Below are 25725 nucleotides of genomic sequence, written 5' to 3'. Positions count from 1 at the left end.
GAGATATTGAGTCACCAAGGGCCCCAGTAACCGTTCCATCACCCCTGACTCACAGCATTTCTGTCTGGGATTTGCCTGGCGTTTGTCATTGGCTGCATGGAGTGGGTGGTCAGACCTTCAGGTGGTTAGGAATGTTGTGTGTTAGAAATCAATTCAGGGCGTTGAGATAGCATGAGAGGAGGCGGGGGAATGAGTGGGGATGAGAGTGGAGCCCAAGGTGCCTAGCTGCAGGACTCTCTGATTCCTACATCTTTTTTCTCCCTTTGGTCTTAGATGGTTTATAACATGCAGGACAGTAAAACACTCAGTAGAAATTTTCATTAAATGTGGTTAGAGGGGAGGGCTGTGGGGTTTTTGGTGGGTGCAAAGGCAGACCCTAACATCACGGAGGAGCGGGCGCGTGATAAAACGCCTTTCTTTGCCACCTGCTGGGGTGGCCTGTGGTTTGACAACTGCCATTTCCACTGTATATGGAACAGTCTGACTCATGTTTTCATCAAGAATTCTCTGACCTTTTTCAGATTTATCTTAACTACTATCATGTCAACATATTTCCTTAAAACCTAGTGTTGAAAGCGTGCCACTTGGAGACGATGCGAAGGAGACACAATTGCTCCCTCTACCATCCTGTGAAGTTAACCCCCTGCTGTTTGAGGGATTAAGTGTTCTCCGTCTTGTCAGCAGTAGAAATACTCAGTGTTGGAGAGCCTTAAAGCAAGCTCCTGGCTGATGAGGGGCTGTGAAAATAACGCTGACGGCCATGATGACAGCCAGCTCTCTCTCACTCATTTGTTCATTTGTTCACCACATCTGTGAAAGCCAAACCTGTGCCAATCGGTCAGCATTGTTTTCATTGCCTTGGTATTTGCATGGATAAAACAGGACTGAGCGGTTAAGTGTCTTAGGTTTTCCAACGTGAATTCAGGAAAAACCAGAGCTGGACCAATATAACTCAGCTCTTTTGCGGGCCTCTCACTGTTGTGGCCTCTCCCGCCGCGGAGCACAGGCTCCGGACGCGCAGGCTCAGCGGCCATGGCTCAAGGGCCCAGCCGCTCCGCGGCATGCGGGATCCTCCCGGACCGGGGCACAAACCCGCCTCCCCTGCATCAGCAGGTGGACTCTCAACCACTGCGCCACCAGGGAAGCCCCAACTCTTCACTCTGGATAGGAGATACCAGGATGGCTGCCCCAAGTGTGGCAGCAGAGGAATGGCTTGGGCAAAGCCTATGATACCAAAGTACTCTGCATCTCTTTTTTTATTTGTTTACCCTGATTTTAAAAAGAGGGGAGAGAAGCAGTTGCACATATAGGATAATGATGCAGCAGTTTAAAATCACTTTTGAAGATTACTTAAGGTGAAGAGAAAATGTGATTAAAGTAAAGAAGAAGAGCAGTTTCTTTTCTTTTAAAAAATATTTATTTATTTATTTGGCTGCACCGGGTCTTAATTGCATCATGTGGGATCTTCGTTGCCACGTGTGGGATCTTTAGTTGGGACCTGTGGAATCTACTTCCCTGAGCAGGGGTTGAACCCAGACTCCCTGAATTGGGAGTGCGGAGTCTTAACTGCTGGACCACCAGGGAAGTCCCGAAGCAGCACAGTTTCTTTTCTTTTTTTTTTTTTTAACATCTTTATTGGAGTATAATTGCTTTACAATGTTGTGTTAGTTTCTGCTGTATGACAAAGTGAATCAGCTATACGTGTACATATATCCCCATATCTCCTCCCTCTTGCGTCTCCCTCCCACCCTCCCTATCCCACCCCTCTAGGTGGTCACAAAGCACCGAGCTGATAAAAAAAAATAATAATCATAGGTTACCAGCTTTGAGAGGCAAGAAGATAATCTACACATCTAGCATTTTGTACGTGTGGATATGTATGTCCACTGAAAGAAAACAATTGAAAGATAGACAATATAATATTAAGGTTATTTCTGAATACTTCTTACTCCTTTATGTATGATCTTATTGTTTGAAGCTTTCACAAGGCATCTTTTGCATTAAAATATGGAGTGTTTTATATAGAAAAAAATAAATATTTTGTCCAATGGAAGAGTTAGAGATGAATGAATGCATATGGTGGCTGGAACTTTGTAAGTTCAATTTTGCTATGTGATTATGGGCATGTGCTTGACCTTTTGGTGCCTTGGTTGATCCCAAAGTGGTGCTCTGTGTGTTCTTGGTGCTCAGTTTGCGCTTATTTCCTGGGAAGCACTGACAGGATAAAACTCATTTGCAGCTTAATAACTCTTTGTTCTCAAACATGGAAGGCAAAATAACAGTTGCTCAACTACAGCAGCCCCTGAAACTAGAGGTTGTCCTGGCCTGTTTCCAGGCTAAGGAAGCAACAGGCTGTTCACCCCCTCTCTCAACCTGGAATTCTGTGGGCCTCCCTTCCCACTCAGAATTCCCTAAAAAACGTCTTTGGCGTTTCTCTTTGCTTCTTCCCTACTTAGCTCTTTTCATCACTGGTAAAGTGAAGAGGTTAGAGTAGCTTATTTTAGATTACAAGGAAATGTATTACCTACCTCACTGGGTCATCTTGAAAATTAAATTGCATAAACAATATAAAAGCCCTTTAGCTAAACAAATGCTAACGGGATTTAGCATGCATATAGGAAAACATTCAGTAGCTTCTCCTGCTGTTGGTATTTCTTTAAATCCTAGTTTCTGGAACTGACCTTTAGCATCATATTGAAATCCCCTGAAATTTGTACAGCTGAAGCCAAATGACCAATGTGCCCTTTGTCCATTTAATTCTGATAAATGGAGAAGGAGAAGTCCAGGAGATCACTTTTGCCTGCTTATTGTATTTTCAAACCTCTTCAGCTGATCAACTTTAAATATTTCTCATAGAATATTTCACTTACCTGTTTGTTTCTTACATGTATGTTTTATTTGTTTTTGTTTTTGTTTTTGTTTTGCGGTACGCGGGCCTCTCACTGCTGTGGCCTCTCCCGTTGCGGAGCACAGGCTCCGGACGCGCAGGCTCAGCAGCCATGGCTCACGGGCCCAGCCGCTCTGCGGCAAGTGGGATCTTCCCGGACTGGGGCACGAACCCGTGTCCCCCGCATCGGCAGGCGGACTCCCAACCACTGCGCCACCAGGGAAGCCCACATGTATGTTTTGGGGGCACTTTCCTGTCTCTGTTCCAGCGAGGGGAGAAGGAAGGGTGATGGACTTACCAGACCAGAGGAGCCAAGTCACCAAAAGCATTAAAACCGTCCCCTCTTCCATCACTTCCGTATTCCTGAGAAGTGGTCTTATCTTGGCAAATAGATTTTAATTTGTGATTTTACTTAAACCCCCTTAACCCTGCAAGTCCTGTAGATTTGGTGCTAATGTCCCTGCAGGACCATCCACTTGTTCTCGTAGCATCCTACATGTCCTCATCACAATGAGTGATCGTGTGTTTGTGGGATCCTTATCCAATGTCTACTCCTCTACAAAACTGTGAGTTCCATGGGGCTGGTAATGGTGTCTGTTCTCTTCACTGTATCCCAGTACCCAGCCTCCTACCTGGGATGTAGCAGACACTCAATGAATACTTGTGGGGTGAAACAATGAATTCATCAGTTCACCCACACCCTTAGCACTGTGCTCAGTGAGAAAGCTGAGGACCAGAGTGGTTAAATGACTGGCTGTGGGTTAACCTTTCTTTTGAGAAGACACAGTTCGTTAATTCCCTGTGGATACTGTAACATATTACTACAGACTTAGTGACTTAAAACAGCGCAAGTGTATTTTCGTACCATTCTGGAGCTCAAGGGTCTGAAATGAGTCTTAGGAAGCCAAAATCTAGGTGATGGCAGGCCTGTGTTCCTTCAGGATGCTCTAAGGGAGAATCTGTTTCCTTGCCTCATTCAGCTTCTAGAGGCTGCCTGCGTTCTTTGGATGGTGGTCCCTTCCTCCATCTTGAAAACACATCACTCCTGTCTGTCCAGTGCTTCTGTCCTCACGCCTCTGCTTCTGACTCTGACCCTCCTGCCTCCCTCTTATAAGGATCCTTGGGATTACCTTGGTCCCACCTGGACAAGCCAGCATTCTCTACCCATTTCAAGAACCTTAAATCAGTCACATCTGCAAAATTCCTTTTGTCCTGTAAGGTAACATTTTCATGGGTCCTGGAGGTAAGGATATGGATATCTTTGGGGTTACCACACAGAGTCCTTGGAAAGGAGCCAGCTGGCTGACTTGGCAGACAGCACAGAGATGGGTTTCCCTGGGATCATTCCCTTTGGCTAAGATGATACAATACTCTGGACCTTACCTATAAAATTATTGTAACACGTTAGGGAGGGCAGAGGTGGGCTTGCTCATTGAAATAAAGAGAAATGCCATTTTAGGGAATTAATGTCCCAGGTAAAGGGAGGCCCGCAGTATTCCATGGCTGGGCCAGACGTGGACTAGCCACCTGCTTAGGGAAAACAGGCTTTGCCCTCTACTGGAGTAGAGCAGACCTTACTTGGCCTCCCATATTTTATTACAAGGCTTATAAAAGCTGCAAACAACGTTTATTCTGTCAGTGTCCCCCAAGAGTCATTAGTACTTGTAAATTCTTAGAAAACCTAGAAGGATGGAGTGCTTGCCCTCGGGTGGGCAGGGGGAGGGGTAAGACATGAGCCACACCCCGCAGGCATATTAGATGTTCAGAGAGTGGAGAAACCATACAGCTGGACAAGGCAGGGGCTGGTGCCAAGGAATTGAGACCCAAGTCGAGTAACCTGGACCAACTGTTCTAGACCCTTCACCATGGGAGGGAAAGTGCCCCGGTTCTGATATCAGCAAATTATGGGGCGGAGCCAGCTCTCCTGGCTCAGCTCCCAGCTGGACCACTGGACGGAAATATTTGACTGTTGAAGGGAGGGTAGCTCTAGAGTGGAGGCTGGTTCTTTCAACAAGTATTTATCCAGCACCTCTTGCATTCCAGGCCCTTCCCTAGCTGCGGTGAACAAGTTAGGTATTGTTCCTACCAGCTTATGGTCACGTAAGGGACACAGATGATACGCAAGTAAATGGAAACATAGAAAGGGATTATAAATTGTGTAAGGGCGATGAAAGGAAACAATTGGGATACCGTGATAGAGAATACTATGGAAGGAGGGGCAGAGGCACAAACTTCAGATGAGAAAGTCAGCGAGGACCGTTCTGAACACGTGTTATTTACACTAAGGCCCAACGTTTTGACAGAGGCAGTGGGGAAAGCAAATGTGAAGGCCCTGGGATGAGCAAGACCTTGATGGTTTTGAGAAATAAAAGGTGGGAAATAGTGCCAAGGAAAGGTTGCAGGGCTCAGGAGAGGGCAGCTCTCAAAGGCCTTGGGGGCCATAGCAGAGCATTTAGGGTTTGCTCCAAATGCAGTGGGGAAGCAACCTAAGCATTTAATTAATTAATTTATTTTTTATTTATTTGGTTGCACCAGGTCTTAGTTTTGTCAGGCAGGCTCCTTAGTTGCAGCTCGCAGGCTCCTTAGTTACAGCTCCCTGGCTCCTTGGTTGCGGCACGTGAACTCTTAGTTGCAGCGTACATGTGGGATCTAATTCCCCGACCAGGGATTGAACCCAGTTCCCCTGCATTGGGAGTGTGGAGTCTTCTTAACCACTGTGCCACCAGGAAAGTCCCAACATGAATATTTTATGTAAGGAGTTGATATGTGGTACATTCAGAAACTTAGATCCTTGAGAAATATGGATGTCAATAGTGTTTTTCTTCTTAAGCTACTAGTTATCGAATGTTCATTATATGCTGGGCACTGTGTTAAGCTCTTTATATACATAATCTTATGTAGTCCTTTCAGCTGGCTTCTGAGTTAGATAAAATGTACTCATTTCATTGGATAGTAAACTGAGACTGAGTGAGTAAAGTAACTTAGCCAAGGTCATATACCCAGTAAGTAGCAAAGGTGGGATTCCAAACCCAGGTCTGTCTGATTCCAATGCTTAAGGCTTTAAACACTTTTTTTCCTCTCACTAGTTTTTCAATATTAAAAAAATATGATAAAAATAACAAAATTTTCTACATTAGCCATTTTAAGTATACAGTTCAGTGGCACAATATTTGTCCTGTGTCTGGCTTCTTTTACTTAGCATGTTTGCAAGGTTCATCCATATTGTAATTTGTATCAGCATCTCATTCTTTTTCATGGCTGAATAATATTCCACATTCAGAATAATATTTTATGCTTATACCATGTTTTGCTTATTCACTCATCTCTTGATGGACATTTGGGTTGTTTCTACCTTTTGGCTGCAGTGAATAATGCTGCCGTGAGCACTGGTATATAAGTATCTGTTGGAGTTTCTGTTTTTGATTTTTGGGATATATGCCTGGGAGTAGAATTGCTGGGTCATAAAATAATTCAATGTTTAGCTTTTGAAGGAACTGCCACACTGGTTTCTAGAGAAGCTGCATCATTTTACATTCCCCTGAGCAACATACAAGGGTTCCAGTTTCTCTACATCTTTGTCAATGCTTGTTATTTTCCTTTTTTTTTCTTTTCTTGGATTATAGCCATCCTAGTACATGTAAGGTGTTACCTTGTTGTGGCTTTGATTTTCAATCCCCTAATGACTTGTGATGCTGAGCATCTTTTCATGTGTTTATTGGCCGTTTGTATATCTTCTTTGGAGAAGTGTCAGTTCATGTCATTTGCCCTTTTTTTTTTTTTTTTTGCGGTACATGGGCCTCTCACTGTTGTGGCCTCTGCCGTTGCGGAGCACAGGCTCCGGACGCACAGGCTCAGCAGCCATGGCTCATGGGCCCAGCCTCTCCGCAGCATGTGGGATCTTCCCAGACCGGGGCACGAACCCATGTCCCCTGCATCGGCAGGCGGACTCTCAACCACTGCGCCACCAGGGAAGCCCTGCCCTTTTAAAAATTGGGTTGTTTGTCTTTTTGTGGTTGAGTTGTAGGGGTCGTTTACATATTCTGGATATTAAATCCTTATCAGACATATGATTTCCAAATTTCCCTCCATTTTGTAGGTTGTCCTTTCACTTTCCTTTGTTGCACAAAAGTTTTTAATTTTGATAAATCCAATTTATCTGTTTTTCTTTTGTCATTTTTGGTGTCACATCTAAGAATGCAAGTTCATAACAAGTCTAAGATCATGGAGATTTACTCCTACGTTTTCTTCTACTTTCTTTTACTCGTAACCATTAAGTTCTCTTCTAGATTTTTTTTTAATAAATTTATTTATTTGTTTTTGGCTGCATTGGATCTGTTGCTCGGTGCAGGCTTTCTCTAGTTGCTGTGAGCGGGGGCTACTCTTCGTTGCAGTGCATGGGCTTCTCATTGCAGTGGCTTCTCTTGTCGCGAAGCACGGGTTCTAGGTGCACGTGCTTCAGTAGTTGTGGCGTGTGGGCTCAGTAGTTCTGGCTCTCAGGCTCTAGAGCACAGGCTCAGTAGTTGTGGCGCACGGGCTCAGTCGCTCTACGGCATGTGGGATCTTCCCGGACCAGGGATCAAACCCGTGTCCCCTGCGTTGGCAGGCGGATTCTTAACCAGTGCACCACCAGGGAAGTCCTCTCTTCTAGATTTTAGAAGTTATTCACTTCATCCAGCCAAGTTAGAAACATGAGAAGCTCAGCTAAGTAAGTCCTGGTGTCTGTCCTGGAGGGGCCCACAGAATAGAACGGGAAACAAAATCTCAGTAGTGACAATATCATGGTGGTCTATGCTGGTTGTTCCCAAATGCCAGTGTGAGGATCTTTGCTGCCCCACCAGTGTTTGTAGAAAAGAAAAGAGGAATTTTTTCATAAAACTACATGTATTCAGTCTACGGAACTGTCCCTTATTATGCAAGCGGTTCCTTTCTATGATGCTAGAATGTTCTTATGACAGAAGGTTGAGAGAAGATGGTGAGAGTTTCTTTAAATTGGTCTACTTGGCAAATTGAGAATGAACAGTTCTGTGTCAGACTTCCAAATTTAGGGGAGGAAAACAGAAAACTAAACTATGAAATTCAAGAGGTTAGAAGCCACCGCAGATATTAGGGTTGGTTTATATGGGCCTACAAGGCGTGTTGGGGATCCCTCCCTGGGGTTTTTAGGGAAGCCTGATTCACTTTCTTCCTCAAATATCTGACCTATTTCTGCTTCAGTCGTCATCTTTGTGCAAAATTTTTAGGAATAGAGAGTTGGGGCAGGAAGAAGAGCAAATCAAAACTAGGTCTGTTTCTTAGCCTGGATTCCTCCGGGCAGCCTCCGACTGATTCCTTTTATAGTTTTTGCCAAATGATTTTTCTTTTTCATTACCTAAGGTATATTTTAAAAAAGACAGACAGAAAGAAATTCCACCCAGAAAGGAGCACTTTTTTTCTCATGGGAAAGAATGCTCAGTTGTTTTTAGGGACTGAATGAAGTTCTGCCAATGAGTTCACTCTTGTAAAACATTGAAATTCTCCCAAACATACTAATTAAGATGGTTTTTGTCTTTTCTGTTGGTTTTAGCTTTGAAGATACCGTAAAAATGGCATGTTGCAAAATCGAGGAGCCAGGTTTGGAGGAAATGATGTGGTTCCTACTTGGCATTCAGCCTTGCACTTGATGGACCTAGTCTAGAGAGTGGTCACCAAACTTTTCTGATGGCCCAAGAGCCTGGGCTGTACCGTACAGTTGTGCAGTTTAATGGTTCCTTCTGGAATTGCGCAGTGCACAACCTGTGTAGCTGTAAGCCTTGGCCTGATGTACCCCGGCAAAAACAGAAATGAGCACAGACACTCAGGAAATGTATGCTTGTTTATAAGTTATTTATGTGTATGTGTGTCAATCCATGTAGATTATATATGGATAAAACATGATTTCTTTTTTTTGATTAAAAATTAAAAATGAATAGCAGTTTTAACAAATTTCATCTGCGCCCCAGTGGATGGTTCTGAACATCCTTCAGGCAGGGTGACACGTTTGTAGGGCAAGGTTGCTTCTTGGCAGTAAGGTACTTATGGGTCTTACCTGTTCCTGCCAGGCCCTCCATCTCACCTTCTGGTTTCTGTTTCAGAGTACACAGTCATTAATGAAGGCTGCCCCGGAGCTGAGTGGAACATCATGTGTCGGGAGTGTTGTGAATACGATCAGGTTAAATGTGCCTGCCCTGGAAAGAAAGAAGTGGTGGGTTATACCATCCCTTGCTGCAGGAACGAGGAGAATGAATGTGACTCCTGCCTGATTCACCCAGGTGAGTGTGCAATGGGAGACCTCAGGTTGCCTTCATGTTTTCTGAGGTCAGTAATAGGAGCACGCTGAACACTTGAATTCTGACAGGTAGACATCAGGAGGCTGTGATGCCATGATGATTAAAAGTGGCATAATTCAACCCACTCTAACTACAGGCAAAGGAATTGGAGGAGTTAGTACCCTTTTCAGTGTTAAGCTTATAATGCTGTAGATTTATCTACTTAGTCATTCATTTAACAAATAGACTGAGCAGCTCCTTTATACCATGACAGGTAGTGGGAATAGAGTGATTTTTAAAAAGACACATTCCTGGCATTTCCAGAGCTTACAGCTTAGTGGGCGAGATGGAGGAGTAAACAGGTGGCTGTAATGCAGCCTGGCAGGTGCTGTGACAGAGAAGCATGGGTACCATGGGAGTCTGGATGCGGATGTGGGTGGATGACTTATTAGAGGAGGTGATGTGTGTGCTGAAGATGGAAGCAGCAAACTGAAAAGCATGAAGGGGAGCCAGTCGAGAGGTCAGGCCATAGAGAATAGCATGTGATAAGGCCCTGTGGCAAGAGAAAGCATGGAGTTTAGGGAATTGCAAGTAGCTCAGTCTCTCTGGAGGTGTGTGTGTGTGTGTGTGTGTGTGTGTGTGTGTGTGTGTGTGTGTGTGATGAGAAACATGGAAAGAGATAGATCAAAGACTGAGAGAATAATCTGAAGGAGAGAACAGGGGGCTCCAAGCCAAAGGGCTTTGGAGGCTGTACTATGATGTTTAGGCTACATCCTGAAGATATTTGGTAACATTGGAGATCTTTTCATTAAAAAGGTAAAAGCTGGGCTTCCCTGGTGGCGCGGTGGTTGCGGGTCCGCCTGCCGATGCAGGGGACGCGGGTTCGTGCCCCGGTCCGGGGGGATCCCACATGCCGCGGAGCGGCTGAGCCCGTGGGCCATGGCCGCTGGGCCTGCGCGTCCGGAGCCTGTGCTCCGCGGCGGGAGGGGCCGCAGCGGTGGGAGGGGCCGCAGCGGTGGGAGGCCCGTGTACCGCAAAATAAATAAATAAATAAATAAATAAAAATAGGAGTGACCTCAGTATAACCTTTGCACATTTGATCCAGAAAAGAAACCCACCGTTCCAATTCCCTGATGGTGAGAATGGTTTGTAGGGAAATAGTTGAGTAGTGCCTCCAAATTTTCTAAGGAAATTTTGAGAGCTAAGCCAGGGTCTCCTGACTAGGGGTCCTTAGCAGGGATTCTGAAGTCTTTGAACAATTTTCAATATTTTCAAAAGCCTAGCGATTACTGTTATGAGGGTGGGGCTTTGATTTAATGAGCTGGCATGAGGTCGTGGAATAAATAAGAGACCTTCATAGGCAGTGCTGTGCGCTTCCTACTGCATCATACAGAAGGGCATCAACGTCTGCCACGCCTGCACCCAGCATCTTATTACATCATACAGGAGGCGCCCAATATTACCACGTCGACTGGTGCTAGGAAGGATCTTTCAGACTGAGTAGTGAAGAACTGTCCCATATCAACCATCTGGTTGCCCTGAAAGGAGAGGCGAGAGAAAGGCTTTTTTAGAAAAAAAGATTTTCAAAAATAGTGAATTGGTGTCCTAGCAGTCCCTACTGGTGATCAAAGAGGTTTCTCTGTGTGTGTGTGTCATTATGAATGCAGGCATTTTAATTTATTTATATGATTTAATCCATTTCAGTCATTATTTATTTTAATGCACACAACTCATAACACTGGGTGCCCCTTTATGTCTTTCTGTGTTCTTCTGACATGACTACACTGTTTTTGAAGACTTCTTGATTTCTCGCATGACAAGATATTTTAACCTCTTCTTGTATATTTTCTGCCCCAGATCTGGAATCAGCCACTTCTCAAAACAACTTTGGTCTGAGACCACGATCTGGTCACCTGAGGTGTGCCTTGCTATTGGACTGTCATTGTTACAAGGTTTTGTTTGTATGTTTTTTTAAGTGGATGGAGCTGGAAAACATGTATTTTTTAAAATGAATTTTTGCTGCTACTCAAGTTCAAATGTAATATTCCAAGGTTGTTAATTAACTTCTTTGATTTTATATTTGTATGTCTTTTCTCTCATGGTGAAAATCCTGTTTCCTGATAATATTAACTTAATCACTTACTTGCTTTATCTTATATTTGTACAAAACAGCTACAGCACTATTGGTATTAGTAATAAGACCACTGATGATAGTGATTTTTATTCACCTTAGAATATATCTCACTGAGTATATAGAGTCAAAATACTATGTTTTAAAGCCAATTGATGTAGTTCTTTTGTCTGTGGTGTTATAACATCTACTTGATGTGTAGTTAGGTTTATTGTTTCTATCTGTTTTCTATATTTGACAATACAAGCAAATATGTGTGTGCATTTCTGTATCTTTCCCCTTCTTGCGCAAAAGACAGCATGCCATAAACACTGCTAACTGCCTTGCTTTTTTCTCTTAACAATATATGCTGGAGATCACTCACAGACAGTAATAAAGCAGTTTTTTTTTTCCGTTTCTTTTTACAGTTGCATATAACTGCATCATGTGGATTACCATAGTTCATGAGTCTTTGGGTTGTTTCTAGCTTTTTGCTGTTATAAATACTACTCTAGTGGATAGCCTCAGGCATATATCAGCTAGTATTTTTGCAGCATATCTTTGGGGTACATTCCTGGAAGAAGAATTGCTGCATCAAAGGGAGGTGCATATGTCATTTTGCCAGCCTTTGCCAAATTCTCCTCCAGGCATTGGCATTCACAGCAGCCGTACGTGAGCGTACCGTTTTCCCGAAGTCTTGCGACAGAGTGTGCTGTTTTGGAATTTTGTCAGTCTCAAAGGTGCGAAATGGGATCTGAGCCTGGTTTAAGAATTTCTATCACTTCTATCGTTATGCTGGACAACGATTCTTTCTCTTGTGATGGCAGCAATTGCACGAGGATCGATGTCCAGGGGCGTGGTGGTGGGGATGGCAGTGCTGACGTCCAGCAGTGGCCAGCGGCACTGGGGCCCTCAATGGAGCAAGGTGGCTGTGTATTTTCGTGCGCTTCTAGGCTGTGTAGCTTGGACCTCGGTCCTCTAACCCTTCTGGCAATACCGTGAGCTACTTAGCATCTTTTTAACACAGCCTTGTTCATCTTAAGCACCAGGCTGGATTTTGTGGCTTGCAGCTAATGGCCCGGATGTTACTGTGCTGAGAGCTGGCAGGGTCGTAGAGGGCGGACTCTGAGTCCATTGGCCTCCTTGGTGGCACAGTGGGTAGGAAATCGGACGGGAATGTGGCACATGGGCGAAGATGGCCTTTAAAAGACCATCTTTTAAAGCAGTCTTTTAAAGGACCACTGGGACCCAGTTATGGGCCATGTGAAATTTGATGAATCATATTAGCAATTCTTTTCTGGTCGGAAGAGACACTGGGAGAGGGAAGCAAAGTCAGGATGGTGTGCAGAGAGAGAGCTACAAGTCTCTCTCCTACAGAAATCACACATATGTACACTGCATGTATATACTACAGGCCAATGAAAACCTAATTTTAGCCAAAAGCAAAAAAGCATGCTCTTAGCTCAAGGAAATGCTGGTTATCTTGAACGGCTCAGAAGCCTGGATTATTCATCCATTCATCCATTTATTTATTCGCTCAAATCTCAAATAATAATATTTCTGGAACTCTTATTATATGCCAGATACTGTATTAAGTGGGGGGGATATCATGTTGAACACGGTGCAGCCCCTGATTTCGGTCTGTACAGGAAGACAGACAATAGGCAGTTAAAATTGAGCATGCTATATGCTATGGTGGGGATAAGCCAGGAGGAGCTATGGGAATGGAGAATAATAATAATAGTTCATGTTTTGGGGGTACTTGCTATGTGCCAGGCCCTTTACACGTGTGAATTTAATTTATAAAACAACTTTATGAGGTAGGCACAGTTTTTAACCCTGGGTTTACAGATGAGGACATTGAGGTACAGAGAGCTTAAGCCATTTGCTCAAGGACACACAGCTGGACAATGGAGGCACCAGAACTTAGCGCTCCGTTTTAATAAGTGGGATTGGATTATCTCTACCTTTCCTCGCTGTCCCCCGCCCCTCAGGAGACCCTTGACTAGGGTCTGCTCAACCCTCTCTGGTGTGCCCTGCTGGTCGGGGGGAGCCTGACACCTTCCAGGGTGAGCCCATTACTAGGCATTAAGGTTGTTTCGGACGGCACACTCTGCTTATAGAAGTGTATGCCACAGAAGAATATTTAATGGAATGGGAAGATGGTTGCTATCTATTATCAAATTAAAAGGTAAGTTATTAAAAACAGAATGTACAGTATGTAGTATAAGCCTAATTTAAAAAAATGTGTTCATATATATAGAAAGAATTACTGATCATTTTCTCTGGGTGATGGAAGTTTTGGTGTTTTTAATTGAATTCTTTTTGCTTGTCTGAATTTTCTAAATATTCCATAATAAACATGTAATATTTTTATAAAGAGAAAAAATACCCTGTTTTGATGGATTCTACCTTTTACTACAGGTTATTTCATTTTGCATTAAAACATCGGCCACAAATGAAACAAACCAGACACAAAAGGCCATATATTGTAAGATTCCATTCATATGAAATGACTGGTAGATTACTGGTTGCCAGGGATTAGGGCTGGGGGTGGGGATTGGCGAATGGCGAGTGACTGCTAATGAGTATGGGGTCTTTTGTGGGGAAGGTGATGAAATGTTCTAAAGTTAGGTAATAGTGATGGTTACGCAACTCCGGGGTATGCTAGAACCCACTGAATTGTACACTTTAAAAGAGGGAATTTTATGGTATGTGAATTATCTCCATGTAGACTTTTTTATAACTAATGCATTAGAACCAAAATGTGCAATCCGTCTGGAAGCTCATTACTAAATGTTTTTGACATCTCATAGTACTTTTCAGGTTACTGACGTTACGTGAGATATGGCATCCCTGTAAAATGTGAAAAATTTACAACCAGCAAGAGGGTTTTCCTTCAGTACAAACAACAGTGTAATTTAGATTTGGTTTTCATATAGTAATAGGCATTTGCTCTCAATTAGTCTTAAATTTGGAGGTATTTTCATCAATGTTATTTGCTTGATAAAACATAGTGATTACAAAATAATTTTAAATAGCATTGTGTTTTATTGAAACTTAAAGTTCATAATTATGACCAGAAATGGAATATATATATAAAAAAAAAAAGCCATCAGCCACTAACTAGGAAGATGGTTCAGACCATCCTCCTAAACTCCTCAGTCTGAATTCTGGTGCCTCTAGCGCCTTCCTAGGAATGAGCATTTTTAAATAAGGGCTTTGGCACCTTTCTAGGTCCAGATGCCCTTAGTTGAGACAAGGTCCTGAGAAGGTCCATAGTTTCTCTCTCATGCAGCCCATTAGAACCTGCATGTGCTTAATCTAACACCCTTCTGCTTGGAAAATTTTCAGGTTGTACCATCTTTGAAAACTGCAAGACGTGCCGAAACGGCTCTTGGGGGGGTACTCTGGACGACTTCTACGTGAAGGGCATCTACTGTGCAGAGTGCCACGCGGGCTGGTACGGAGGAGACTGCATGCGTGAGTAGACCCTGACATAGCTCCATCTCTAGCGTGTGCTCCTTTAAAGTCTCAGCTTTGCCATGGACTAAGGTTTATCTTATTGGACTCTGAGTTCTGGAAAGTTTGTGGCCAGAGGGCTTTCTAGGTAAGACTTTAAAAAGCAAAGATGTGTTTCCATCTGTTGGGTGTGGATTGTGGACTTCTGTTTGGAATTGGCCACAGGAGGTTTCTGTCTGTTCTTAAATCTTCCCCTCTCTCCTAAATGAAGCCAATGCATTCTGCACAGAGCATGCCTCATGTCCACTGAGAAGCAATTGCGTGTTGTCATTGGTCAGCAAGCAGTGAATAAGGCTTCAAAAATGCTAAGTCTGTAGTGCATTTAACATATGAATTTCTATTGGAAACCTTCTTGAGTCCTGAGTTAAATTCCTGGAACCCATATCAAATGGTCAGCATGCCACGTGTCCCAGGAAAGGGATTCTTTCTGGGTTCCGCTTGATCTCCGAGAATTACTAAATCTTTATTAGTGTCCCCCTCTGAGTCAATAATCCTTTGAAAATGGAGTGGAAATCTAACCTGTCTCAGTTTAAGATTCCCCTCTGCAGCAACTGAGAGTCAGGATCTGGAGCAACGTACAAACTGTCGTTGTTTCGTTCAAAGCCTATTTCACGTGTTTCCTATTTGAATCAGGAGCAGTCAGGGTGGTCTTAGGGTCTAAGTAATTTTACTCTTATGAACGATATTTCCAGTCTGCAGAAATAGAGGATGGAGTGCTATTGGTGTTCTTCGCTTGATCAAACCTGTTGCAAAATACAAGAGTCTGGGGCAAAGGGTGAGGAAGATACCTAAGTCTATGTGATTTCAGACCCCATATTCTCAACCATAGTACTCACCTACCTCCCAGTGGTGAGTTCTTCCTAATAGCTCTGTTTTCTCTGCAAAGCAGGGTATGAAATCTCTAATGATAGCAGAGTAGAAGGGAAGCTGAGGCTTGAGAGTACCAAAGTTTTGGGACAGCCACGTGATGAATGAGGAAATATACCAGCTAGCGATGATTTAAAGCATGTCCAAGCAAGGCTGAGGACCCAGTTGAAGCTGGAACTCCTGTGTAGGTGATGCAGCCAGGACAGGTGGATGATGCTCTCTGGCAGCATGGTAGCAGAGATGGATAAAAGCAGTCATTTGGTTGATCCAAGAGTTGGCTGAGACATGATTGTCCAGGGGTCCAGGTTGCGTAGGACATGAAACCGAAAAGAAGCGGGTAAAGAGAATAGGGACTGGAGGTCTCGATGAGATGGAAAAGCAGGCTTAGTGATAATAAAGCAATGGAACATGTAGATGGAAGAGGTATTGTGGTCAGAGAACAGAATTTCTAAGTTGAAGCTTTCAGGGGTGGTGGTGATAATGTGTTCATATAGATTTGTCAGTTTTTGCTGTGTAACAAACAACCTCAAAAGGACAGATGTGTATTTTTCTCTATCCTGGGTCTGTGAGTTGGCTGGGGTTTAACTGGTTTCAGCTGGGTTGGCCTGGGTTGAACTCTAGGGTTCAGGGCTCAGACCAAAGGGGCAACTTGGCGTGTGGTCTTCTCAGAGTGGGTCACAGAAGCACAAGAGGCCAAGCCAAACACACAGCCAAATTTAAGGCCTCTGCTCACATCACGTTCACTCATATTCCAAGGAAGTCACATGGCTAATCCCCAAATCAGTCAAGTATGAGAGTATATTCCATCCCAAGGGGAACAGTACAAATATTTCCTAAACAATACTCTAAACACTCTGTGTGAGTAAGTGGGTTTGTTTATCGGACTAGGCAGAGAAGGGGAAGAATATTTGCATGTGCGAGGTCAAAGACAGAAGGACTGCATTTGCCCCAAGAAATCCTGTAGGTGTGTCTTTCCAAATGGTACCTATTGGTTGAGTCCTGGGTTTAGCCTCAGTGTAAGAGCTGACTGTGTATGGAGTCTGATTGGTTGGATTAGGCATGGTGGCCATGTGTAGGATCAAAGCCTTCTCAAGGACAGCAGAACTGGCTCAGGGCAACTGGTCATCACAACTAGGCAGGCAAAGCGGAGCACACATGCCCCCATTCATTAAAAAAATGCTTAATGAATAAATCTACCCATAACCATTCAAAAAATATTTCTTGAATGGATGCTTCCAGGTGCAATGATGAGCAAGACAGGTGTAGTCACTGCCGTCTTAGAGCTTGAAAATTAGAGAGGAGAGACCAAAAAACAAAACAAAACAAAACAAAAACAAAAACAAAATAAGAGTGTGGTCAATGCTATGAAGCAAAGTGATGGTCATACTCCTATCTCATTCTTTGTTGGTTCAGTTATGCTTGTTCAATTCCGTGATGTTTGTTCTGAAAGCCTCATTCCATACAGTGTATGTTACCTGATTACTGTCCTCATTCCACCCAGTTACGGATATTATCTTATCACAGCCACATACACGAAGGAAGCATTTCTTATGGATCACCGGGCTGGTCACCAGGGAATACAATGAACCCTCCGAGAGTTTACAGTACATTCGTGGAAACAGGGCTCGACCCTAAGAAGACATTGATATGTTGTTATTAGGTTCTTATCACCTACAGCTCATACTGGCACTAAATAAATGTGAAGGGAATTCATAAGAGGAAGTAATTCGTTTCAGTATTTGTTGAATGCTGGGCACCGTGCTGCCTGCCTCTGTTAAGGGGCAGCTGAACACTTGGGTGGTCTGTGCACAGCTGGGGCACAGTGCGGGAGCCAGGTGGCAGTGCAAGCATTTACCCAGTAGATGGCGCCCAAGCGATCCTTTCAGGCCCTTTAATCCTGGAGGAGGAAGGCTTCCTGCTGAGCCCCGTTGTAGAGCCCTGGCATTTTTTCCTGAGTGCCATATAGAACCTTAGAAGGAAAGAGGAGTGCAAATGCCAGAAGGTATCAGCCTCTTTTATATTTGAGTTATAGAGCATTCAGTACTGAGCAGTCGTGGTAGCACCTTTATTTGCTCCCTGTCCTTGACAATGCTTGTCACAGTTGGTATTAACCTAACTACTTAGAGTCTTAAAATCCATTAGGTGATTGATTGATTCATAACCATTGACAAGTTCCATTAACCAAGAGAATTGGAGAAGGGCTGGAGGTCACTGAGCCCAGGAGACAACTTTCTTCACATCTTCCTGGCCAGGAAATATTGGTTTAGTGATCTCAGAATATTCAGGCTAAGAAGCTGATTCCTTCTTTCTCCAACTTTCTATTTTGAAAAGTTTTAAATACACAGAAAGGTGAAAGAATACTTCATTCATCCTTTACCTGGATTTACCCATTATTATTATTTTCCCACATTTGGCCTGCTCTCTCTTCTTCTGCACTATGGATTTATGAATTTTCTTTTTTTCCACATTTAATAGCGCTACCATCATTTTTTAATGCTCAAATTGTCCCAGAATTGGCCACCGAAGACCCTTTAAGCCCACTTCATCACATCATTCACTGAGCACTTCCTTGCTTCTTGGCCACCGTAACCCCCCACCCTCTCGCAAAATGTTTCAAGTTCACCTTGATTGTTTACATACAGGTCCCGGAACCAGCCATTTCTCCACGAATCCTGGTTCCTTTTGTGGGGAATGGTATTTAGGAACTGTGATCTGGTGCTGGCCATGAGAGACACTGATCTCTAAAGTCAAAATCAAGGTTTCCTTTCAAAGCTTCTTAAACAGGAAAGTTGAGTTCTTAAGTGGAACCACTCTGCTGACTTCCAGAGTGAAGTTTATTTAACTTGGCCTTCAGACCAAGTTCCTAAGCCACCAGATGAGATGAGCGTGAGAAGGCCCGAGAGCCACCCGGATGCCATGCTTCTAGGTAGCACTGAAGTGATGCCAACCCTTCGGGCCCCAAAGGATCTAGGGAGGTAAGAAGGTTAGGAAAGCAACCTAGATGAGAGAGGATTTATGGGGAGAGATTATAGGCCCTTAAAACTTTTTTCTTTTCTTAGTTATATTATAGATAGAAGCAGAGGAGCAGAGGAACTGGCCATCAGCTGTGACCAAAACTGATTGTGGGGCTGGAATATCAGGCTGGTCCTTGAGCCATAACCAGGAATGATCAAGAGCAAATGAGAGAGAGAGAGGGAGAGAGGGAGACAGGAAGGGAAGAGAGAAGGAGGGAGAGGGAGAGAGGGAGGGAGGAAAGGAGGGAAGAAAAGAAGGAAGGAGGGAGAGCAGGAGGGAGAGGGGGAGGGAGAGAAAAGGCTCACAAATCTGTGTGTGACCGATTTACTGATTTAAGGAGCCCTCTTCCTGGGAGAGCATAGAGTCACCTGGGTGGAGTTACTGAAAACTGGCTCATCTTCCTCTGGGCTTTTGTGTCCTGACACTTCCAGGAAAGGAACAATGCCCAGTTAGGAACAAATTGGGGGTGGTATTATGTGGCAGTTAACAGCTGGGCTTGGAACCATTAGGACCTGGATTTTAATCTCTCCCGTGACTTTGGGCAAAGTTACCCAATCTTTGTAAATCTCAGTTTCCTCATTTACAAAATGGGGAAAATAATAGTGCCCCCTCAGAGGATTTTTGTGAGGGTTAACTGAAGTGCTGTCTATAAAATTCCTTAACATGGAGTCTGGTATATAGTAAGTGCTCAATAAATGGTAATTGCTATTGGTATTATTACTAAACCAGAGCCTTGAAGGGAGCTCTTTTTCTTTTTCTTTGTTGGGAAGGAAATCAATGTAGGGCCAGAGAGGAAGAATAATAAAATGGAACTTCCCAAGGGACAAGAGAATATACACTGGCCATGAGGAGGTTATCTTCTCAGGACAACTGGTATGGGGGGACGGGCTTCAAAAATGGTTTGATTGGGCAAGGAGATGTTCGATTTAATCCGGCATAGTCATTCATTCAGTTAACAATTAATTAAGCACCTACTCGATGCATACAAAGGTGTGAGCAAGACAGACAAGGTCCCTGCTCTCACAGAACTGTGCCGTGGAGGAGACAAACATTTAAACCACCATTATAAAGTATCAGATTGGTTGGGAATATAGGCCAAGTCACAGGATGAGCCATGAAGTCATTCCTGGACATCTAATGAAGACCTGAGCCCCTGACAAAAGCCATCACTTAGCACTTATTTTGAACCAGGTATTGTTCTAAGTACCTTCACGTACAAACTCATTAATCCGCATCACAGCCTTTTATAGGTGAGGGCATTGAGGCACAGAGGGGCTGAGTAACTTTCCCGCTTGCTGTCATGCAGCTGGTAAGTGGCAAAGCCAAGGTGCCAGTTCAGAGGCTGGGCCCCAGGGCCCAGTCTCTCGTCCTCTATACTAAACTGCCTCTTGATGTGAGAGGCCCGTGAGGTCCTCACTCCGAGTGCCTGTCTGAGGGCCTAGCAGGTCAGGGTAGGATGAACCAAATCACATGGAAGGTGTGAGCTTCCTTGCGGCTCCTGGTCCTTCCCATGTCCTCATCCAGGCTTTTGTTCTGCCATCACTGTCGGAGCTCCTGGGCCTACAGGCTTTAGGGCTTCAGCCCATGATGTAAAGAGGCTCCTAGGAGCCCTGGAGCGGTGGGTCAGAACCTGAGCTGTCACCTGTGATTCCTGTACCAAATTTGTGTCTCAGATCCAGACAAGACTCGAGACGCGACAGCATTAGGCGCCATTTACGGAGGGTTTCTGTGTACCAGGCACTTGCTAAATGCTCTACATACAACATCTATCTCATTTAATCCTCAAACAAATAAGAACTTATCAACAACAACAACATGGTAGCAGGTACTCCTATTATGCTTATTTCCACGTGAGGGAACCTTGGCTTGGAAAATCTAGAGAACTTGTCTCGGGTCCCACAGCTTGGAAAATCTGAACTGAGATTACGACCTGGTCGGGCTTCCAGGCTGCCCCTTAACCATTGTGAGTCCTGTCTCCTGAGTGCTATTTGAAGGAGGAAGGAAAGTGCAAATGGCTTTTTAGGTCAGAATGCTTTCTTCAGTCCTTCCCCCGCCCCCATCCAAGAGGAAAGATTAAAGGAAAAAAAAAAAAAAGCACTGCTTCTCAGAAGTATGTTGTGTCTCTCTCCTGCCTCTCCTTCCTTGCTTCCCCAGCTGGAGATAACAAGACTTGTCTGAATGCTGGGGGTGTTCATTTTTGCTGGGAACCTTCCGCTCTCTTTCTAGCTTAGCAGTTCGTGAAGGTTTCCTTTCAGCTCTGTAGAGGCAGAGTCTATCCAGCTCTCTCTCTTGTCTGGGTTTGTAGCCAAGGGGAAAGATGGGGGAGGGGGCGGCCTTGGAGATGAGTCCAGGATTCGAGATCCCAGGGGACAGTCTGGCTTGGCTGGCAAAATTCCCTGCACACACACACGCGCGCGCGCACACACACACACAGGCACACATACACACACCCTCTTCCCCTGCAGCAAGACATGGTCAGGGAATCTGAGCAGTTCGTCTGGGCCATTGCCTCTCTGGTCTTTCAGACTCAGGACCACCTGCTTGGTTGGCCAGCCGTACTTCCTTGGCGGGGACGCTCACCTGTGTTCAGTGTTCTGCCCTAGACAGAGGGTGCAGTGAGTCTGCCCCGCGCCCGGACGCTCCGACTCAGACGCCCACGTGGAGGTGGGAGTCGCTTGGTGTGAGGAGGGAGCAGAGCGCCTTCTCCTTTTCCCGGTGCCCAGTACCCTCCCCCCAGAGCACATCTCTGAGAAGTGGCCTCTTTGTCTCTGGCTGGTTGGAACTTGTCCCCGCTCCTGGGACCGACTCTGCCCTCCCCTCTGGAGTGAGAAGGAAAACATCATGAGGGACCGAGGCGTCACATGTGGCCGGGAATCCTGGCTGCTTCTGAAGGACGGCCCCTGGGCCCCAGGAACAAGTGGTCTTGCATCTCAGGTGGCTGGGGGCCAGCCCCCCGGGGTGGGTGGGGCTCCCGGCCCTCCGGAGGCCACACGAGACCCTGGGGCTGGCCAAAGACCGTGTGGTCTTGCCAAGAAGACCTGCCTGGGGAGGGGCACCAGCTCCCCGTGGACCTGCGGGGTGGGAGGGCAGTGACACTGCTGTCTGATTCCAGGGAAGAAACCAGAAGCAGACTGGCGGCATCTGCTGCTGATTCCGACTTGGGGTCCCTGCAGGAGGTTTACTGCGGAGCTGGGATTTAACACCTTGTGGCTGGGAGGCTGCCAGTCCCAGAGGGGCGGAGACTGTGGAGGAAGGTTTCTTTTTTTGTCTCTCACACCCAATGTATCACTTCCGTAGCCGGGCAGCAGATGGGCGGATGGGGGCCATGAGGAGTGTGAGGTATGCAGGCAGAAGGCACGTGCTCTTCCAGAAGTTGGGGGCTGGGGCAGAGATTCAATGTATTTGGGGGACGGGTGGTGGTGGAAAAATCCTGCTGCTTCAAAACCGAGTGGGAGAAGGCTGGGTCAGGAAACCCTACGACAGTTTAATGCACTAGCAGAGACCCAGCCTTGGTACTAGACAGATCCAAGTTCAAATCCCCGCTCTGCCACCAAGTAGCAACAGCTAACATTTGCTGAGTTTTCTGCTAACTGCTTTCCATGTGCGTGATCCGATTCAAGTCTCGCAAAACGTATGAAGTAAGTGCTAGTTACTCCCATTTGGCTCCGGTCTAGTGAGGTTCTGCGAGATGAAGAAAATTGCCCAAGGCCACGCAGCCCCGTGACGCTAAGGCTGAGACTCAAACCAATGACAGCGGGACTCGGGAGTCCCGTCGTAACCACTGCTCGGCAGTTAGAACAGTCGTCTGCAGTCTTCCGACTTCCTGGCCATCCAGCTGTGGGGAAGTCACCTAACTTCTCCCATCCTTAGTGTTCCTGTCTGGGGACTGGAGAGATGAATATCGTTCTCCCAGGTTTCTTGTGAGGATTAAACAAGAGAATTTGTGTAAGTCTCTTAGCCAGTCCCTGGCCTGTCACAATATCATCATTCATTCATTCAACAGCTCTTTTTTGAGCACCTGTTATATGCCAGTTTCCATTCTAGGTGTACAAGCTAGAGAAGTCCCAGCTCTACCAAAGGGAGTAAGCAGATAAGCTAGATAATTTCAGATAGTGATGTGTGTTAAGAAGAAAACAAAATCGAGTAAAAGGCACTGACTGTAGAGACGTGAAGGTCCATTTTAGCTGGGTGGTCCAGGAAGTTTTCTTTGAAGAAGCAGCAGTTGAGCTTAATTCCCAAAGGAAGGAGATGTGGAAGAAGATGAACCTTGTAGGTTAAGGGAGCAGTGGGTGCAAGGCTTGGAGCTGGGACAGAAAGGAGGCCGTGTGTCTGGAGCTGCATGAAGACCAGATGGGTGGTGGTAGAAACCGGGCAGAGGGCAGGGCTGGGCGGTCCGTGAGGCAGGGCCGTGGATGCTGTGGGAAGGGGAGGCACAGTGGCCAGCCTTTGGAGGGTCGAGTCGAGAGAGTAATGTGATCTAATTTATTTATTTAAAGGTGGCTTTGGCTGCTACGTGGAGAATGGGAAGTTGGGAGACAAGGATGGATGTGAGGAGGCTGGAATTGCAGAGAGAGAGAATGGAGGCCTGGCCCAGACAGGAGCCCCACATGGAAAGTGGTGGAAGATGTTTCCCATGTGGTGCTGGGCAGCAGCAATAAACGTCCTAATGATGAGATGACTCATGCTGCCTAGCACTCAGTTTTGCAAAAGTCACAAGCTTCAGACCTCACAGCTTGTCAAAAGCAGAGTTTGGGCTGTATTCCTAACACTGTAGAATTATTACTAACATCATCCTGCCATGAGGCACCATCCACTGATGTTCATATTTTTCTTTTGAGCAATGAGAATTTATTTGGGGGGGTTATTGAAGATAACCGCATGTCCAGAATTTATGAGGTTAAACTGGGTTCTGTGTAGAACAGGGTTAAATACACTTTTTCTGTAAAGGGGCAGATGGTAAATATTTTCATTTCTGTGGATTCTCCTGTCTCTTTTTGCAGCTACTCAACTCTGCCATTATAGCTGGAAACTGACCTTAGACAATGCATTAAAAATGGGTGTGGCTGTGTTCCAATAAAACTTTATTTAAAAAACAGGCAGGAAGCCGGATTTGGCCCATGGATCATAGTTTGCCAACTCTGGTAGAAAATATAGTTTATTTACATGACCCAGATAACATTTTTTTCTATAACACCAATTCAAGACAATTCTCCCAAACTCTTTTGTAAAACTAAGGTGCATCTTACACATCTCTGCTTAACACTAGAAGATATGATATAATTTAATGAAGACTCTGTTCCGTGGTTTTCAAATCTTGGGGATTCCTTGGAGGTAACTCAGGAGACCAAGGTGATAGTGAGAGTGGAGGGCTTGGGGCCCCAGCTTCTGCTTCAACCAGGAGCCCCTCTTGGATCCATTTTTAAAAATTAAATTGGTGGTCTTCATAAGAGTTTGTCTGGAAAAAAAAAGGGCTTGGGAGGTAGAAAAAAATTGAAAACCACTAATCCAGTCCAAATGGTTGGAGTTCATGTCCCCCTGCAGGTGTTTATCACATAGTTGCTCACAGAACAAATTAATACATACATTTTCTAAATAGATGGAGGGGGTTCAGGAAGGAGTTGCTTTGGGGTTATATTTGTGGGGTAGCGAATGTGCAGGGAACACAGACCAAAGGGTCTTATGCAGATTTAGACTCTGGACAAAGGCCACAGTGTCCCATGTAGAGCTGCGGGGAGGGCCTGCTTTCTGAGCCTGGTAAGGTGGCAGCAGCAGGCTGGCATGCGGCCGTCTTAGAGAGGCAGGGGAGAGAGTGGCTTGGACTTTACGTCCAGACACAGGTTTAAATCTCTGCTTTGTCACTTAGTAGCTAGACAAGTTATTTAATCTCTGGTTATCTATTTTTCCATCTGGAAAACTGGAATGGTACTACTTCTCTTCTCAAGCTGTTGGCTGGATCAGAGGAATTAACAATTCACTGCCGATTGCCTAGCACATCGCCAGGTGCTTGAGAAGTAGAAATATCCTTCTCCATTCTGTTCTCAAGGGTGTGGGATGAGCTCAGAGGCTTTGCGACCTTTTACCATCTCTTTCCTGTTGACTCCAATTTCCATTCCCCAATCTTCTCTTCTTAGGATGTGGCCAGGTTCTACGAGTCCCGAAGGGTCAGATTTTGTTGGAGAGCTACCCCCTGAATGCTCACTGCGAATGGACCATTCACACCAAACCTGGGTTTATCATCCAGCTAAGGTAAGGGGCTGGGGTCAGAATTAGGGAGTCTGAGGTTATAAGGAAGCACAGTAACAGGACCAAAGGTCCTGGATCCTAGTGACCAAGGGCTAATCATCAGAACTTCATTTTTAAAAGCAGAAAATGTATATTAGAATCTTTACCTCTCAGTGATTTTGTGGGCTAAGGCCTGGGTACAGCTATAGTCAATTAGATGTTTGTCACTCACTGCCCAACGACAGTGAGGCTCAGGTGACGGTGACCCAAGGATAATACCAACACAGCAGGACACCGAGAGCAATCTATCCCCCAACCCCCAGATCCTGACCAAGCCTTCCTATTCACTCAGTACCGGACTAGACTCTATGGGAGGGAAGGGAAGACATAAGGACAGGCCTAACCTTTAAGGGATTTGCCCTCTAGGCCGGGGTTTATGCTCATCACAGCCCCTTTCATTGCTGTTCTCAGAAGACAGCCACCGCCCCTGCAGCCAATAAACTGATTATTTCACACACGTGGAAGATAAGCTGATTCTTCTTATAGAGCTTTGGGGTCCTCACAAATGTGACTCATTTATGCCACAGTCCAAAGTATAGACCCAGGTTTATTGTAAGTGTAGATAAATAACATGAGTGTATCCTGTTTTGTGAGACCTCCTCACTGCTGCATCCAGGTGCCTGAAACAGGACCCGGTACACACCACAGGTGCTTGGTGGATTCTTTTTTTTTTTTTTTAACATCTTTATTGGGATATAATTGCTTTACAATGGTGTGTTAGTTTCTGCTTTATAACAAAGTGAATCAGTTATACATAT

The 25725-nt window shown here is 45.0% G+C and overlaps 1 protein-coding gene across 3 annotated transcripts in view; it reads left to right on the top strand.

The window, feature by feature from the left end:
• Positions 1–25725, top strand: part of PAMR1 (peptidase domain containing associated with muscle regeneration 1) — a 164459-nt gene that overhangs the window by 106765 nt on the left and 31969 nt on the right. For 2 of the 3 annotated variants that reach the window (XM_060018707.1, XM_060018706.1), the window contains 3 exons: positions 8998–9174; positions 14636–14764; positions 24817–24931. In XM_060018707.1, coding sequence (XP_059874690.1) covers positions 9045–9174; positions 14636–14764; positions 24817–24931 — 374 coding nt within the window. In that variant the 5' untranslated portion in view covers positions 8998–9044. Of the gene's footprint in view, positions 1–8997; positions 9175–13705; positions 13773–14635; positions 14765–24816; positions 24932–25725 lie in introns of those variants that run through there. The other variant, XM_060018708.1, reaches the window with a different exon arrangement.

The sequence above is a fragment of the Delphinus delphis genome, chromosome 8 (assembly GCF_949987515.2).
Source record: "Delphinus delphis chromosome 8, mDelDel1.2, whole genome shotgun sequence".
NCBI classification, from domain to species: domain Eukaryota; kingdom Metazoa; phylum Chordata; class Mammalia; order Artiodactyla; family Delphinidae; genus Delphinus; species Delphinus delphis.
This window is presented reverse-complemented; position numbering and strand designations above follow the sequence as displayed.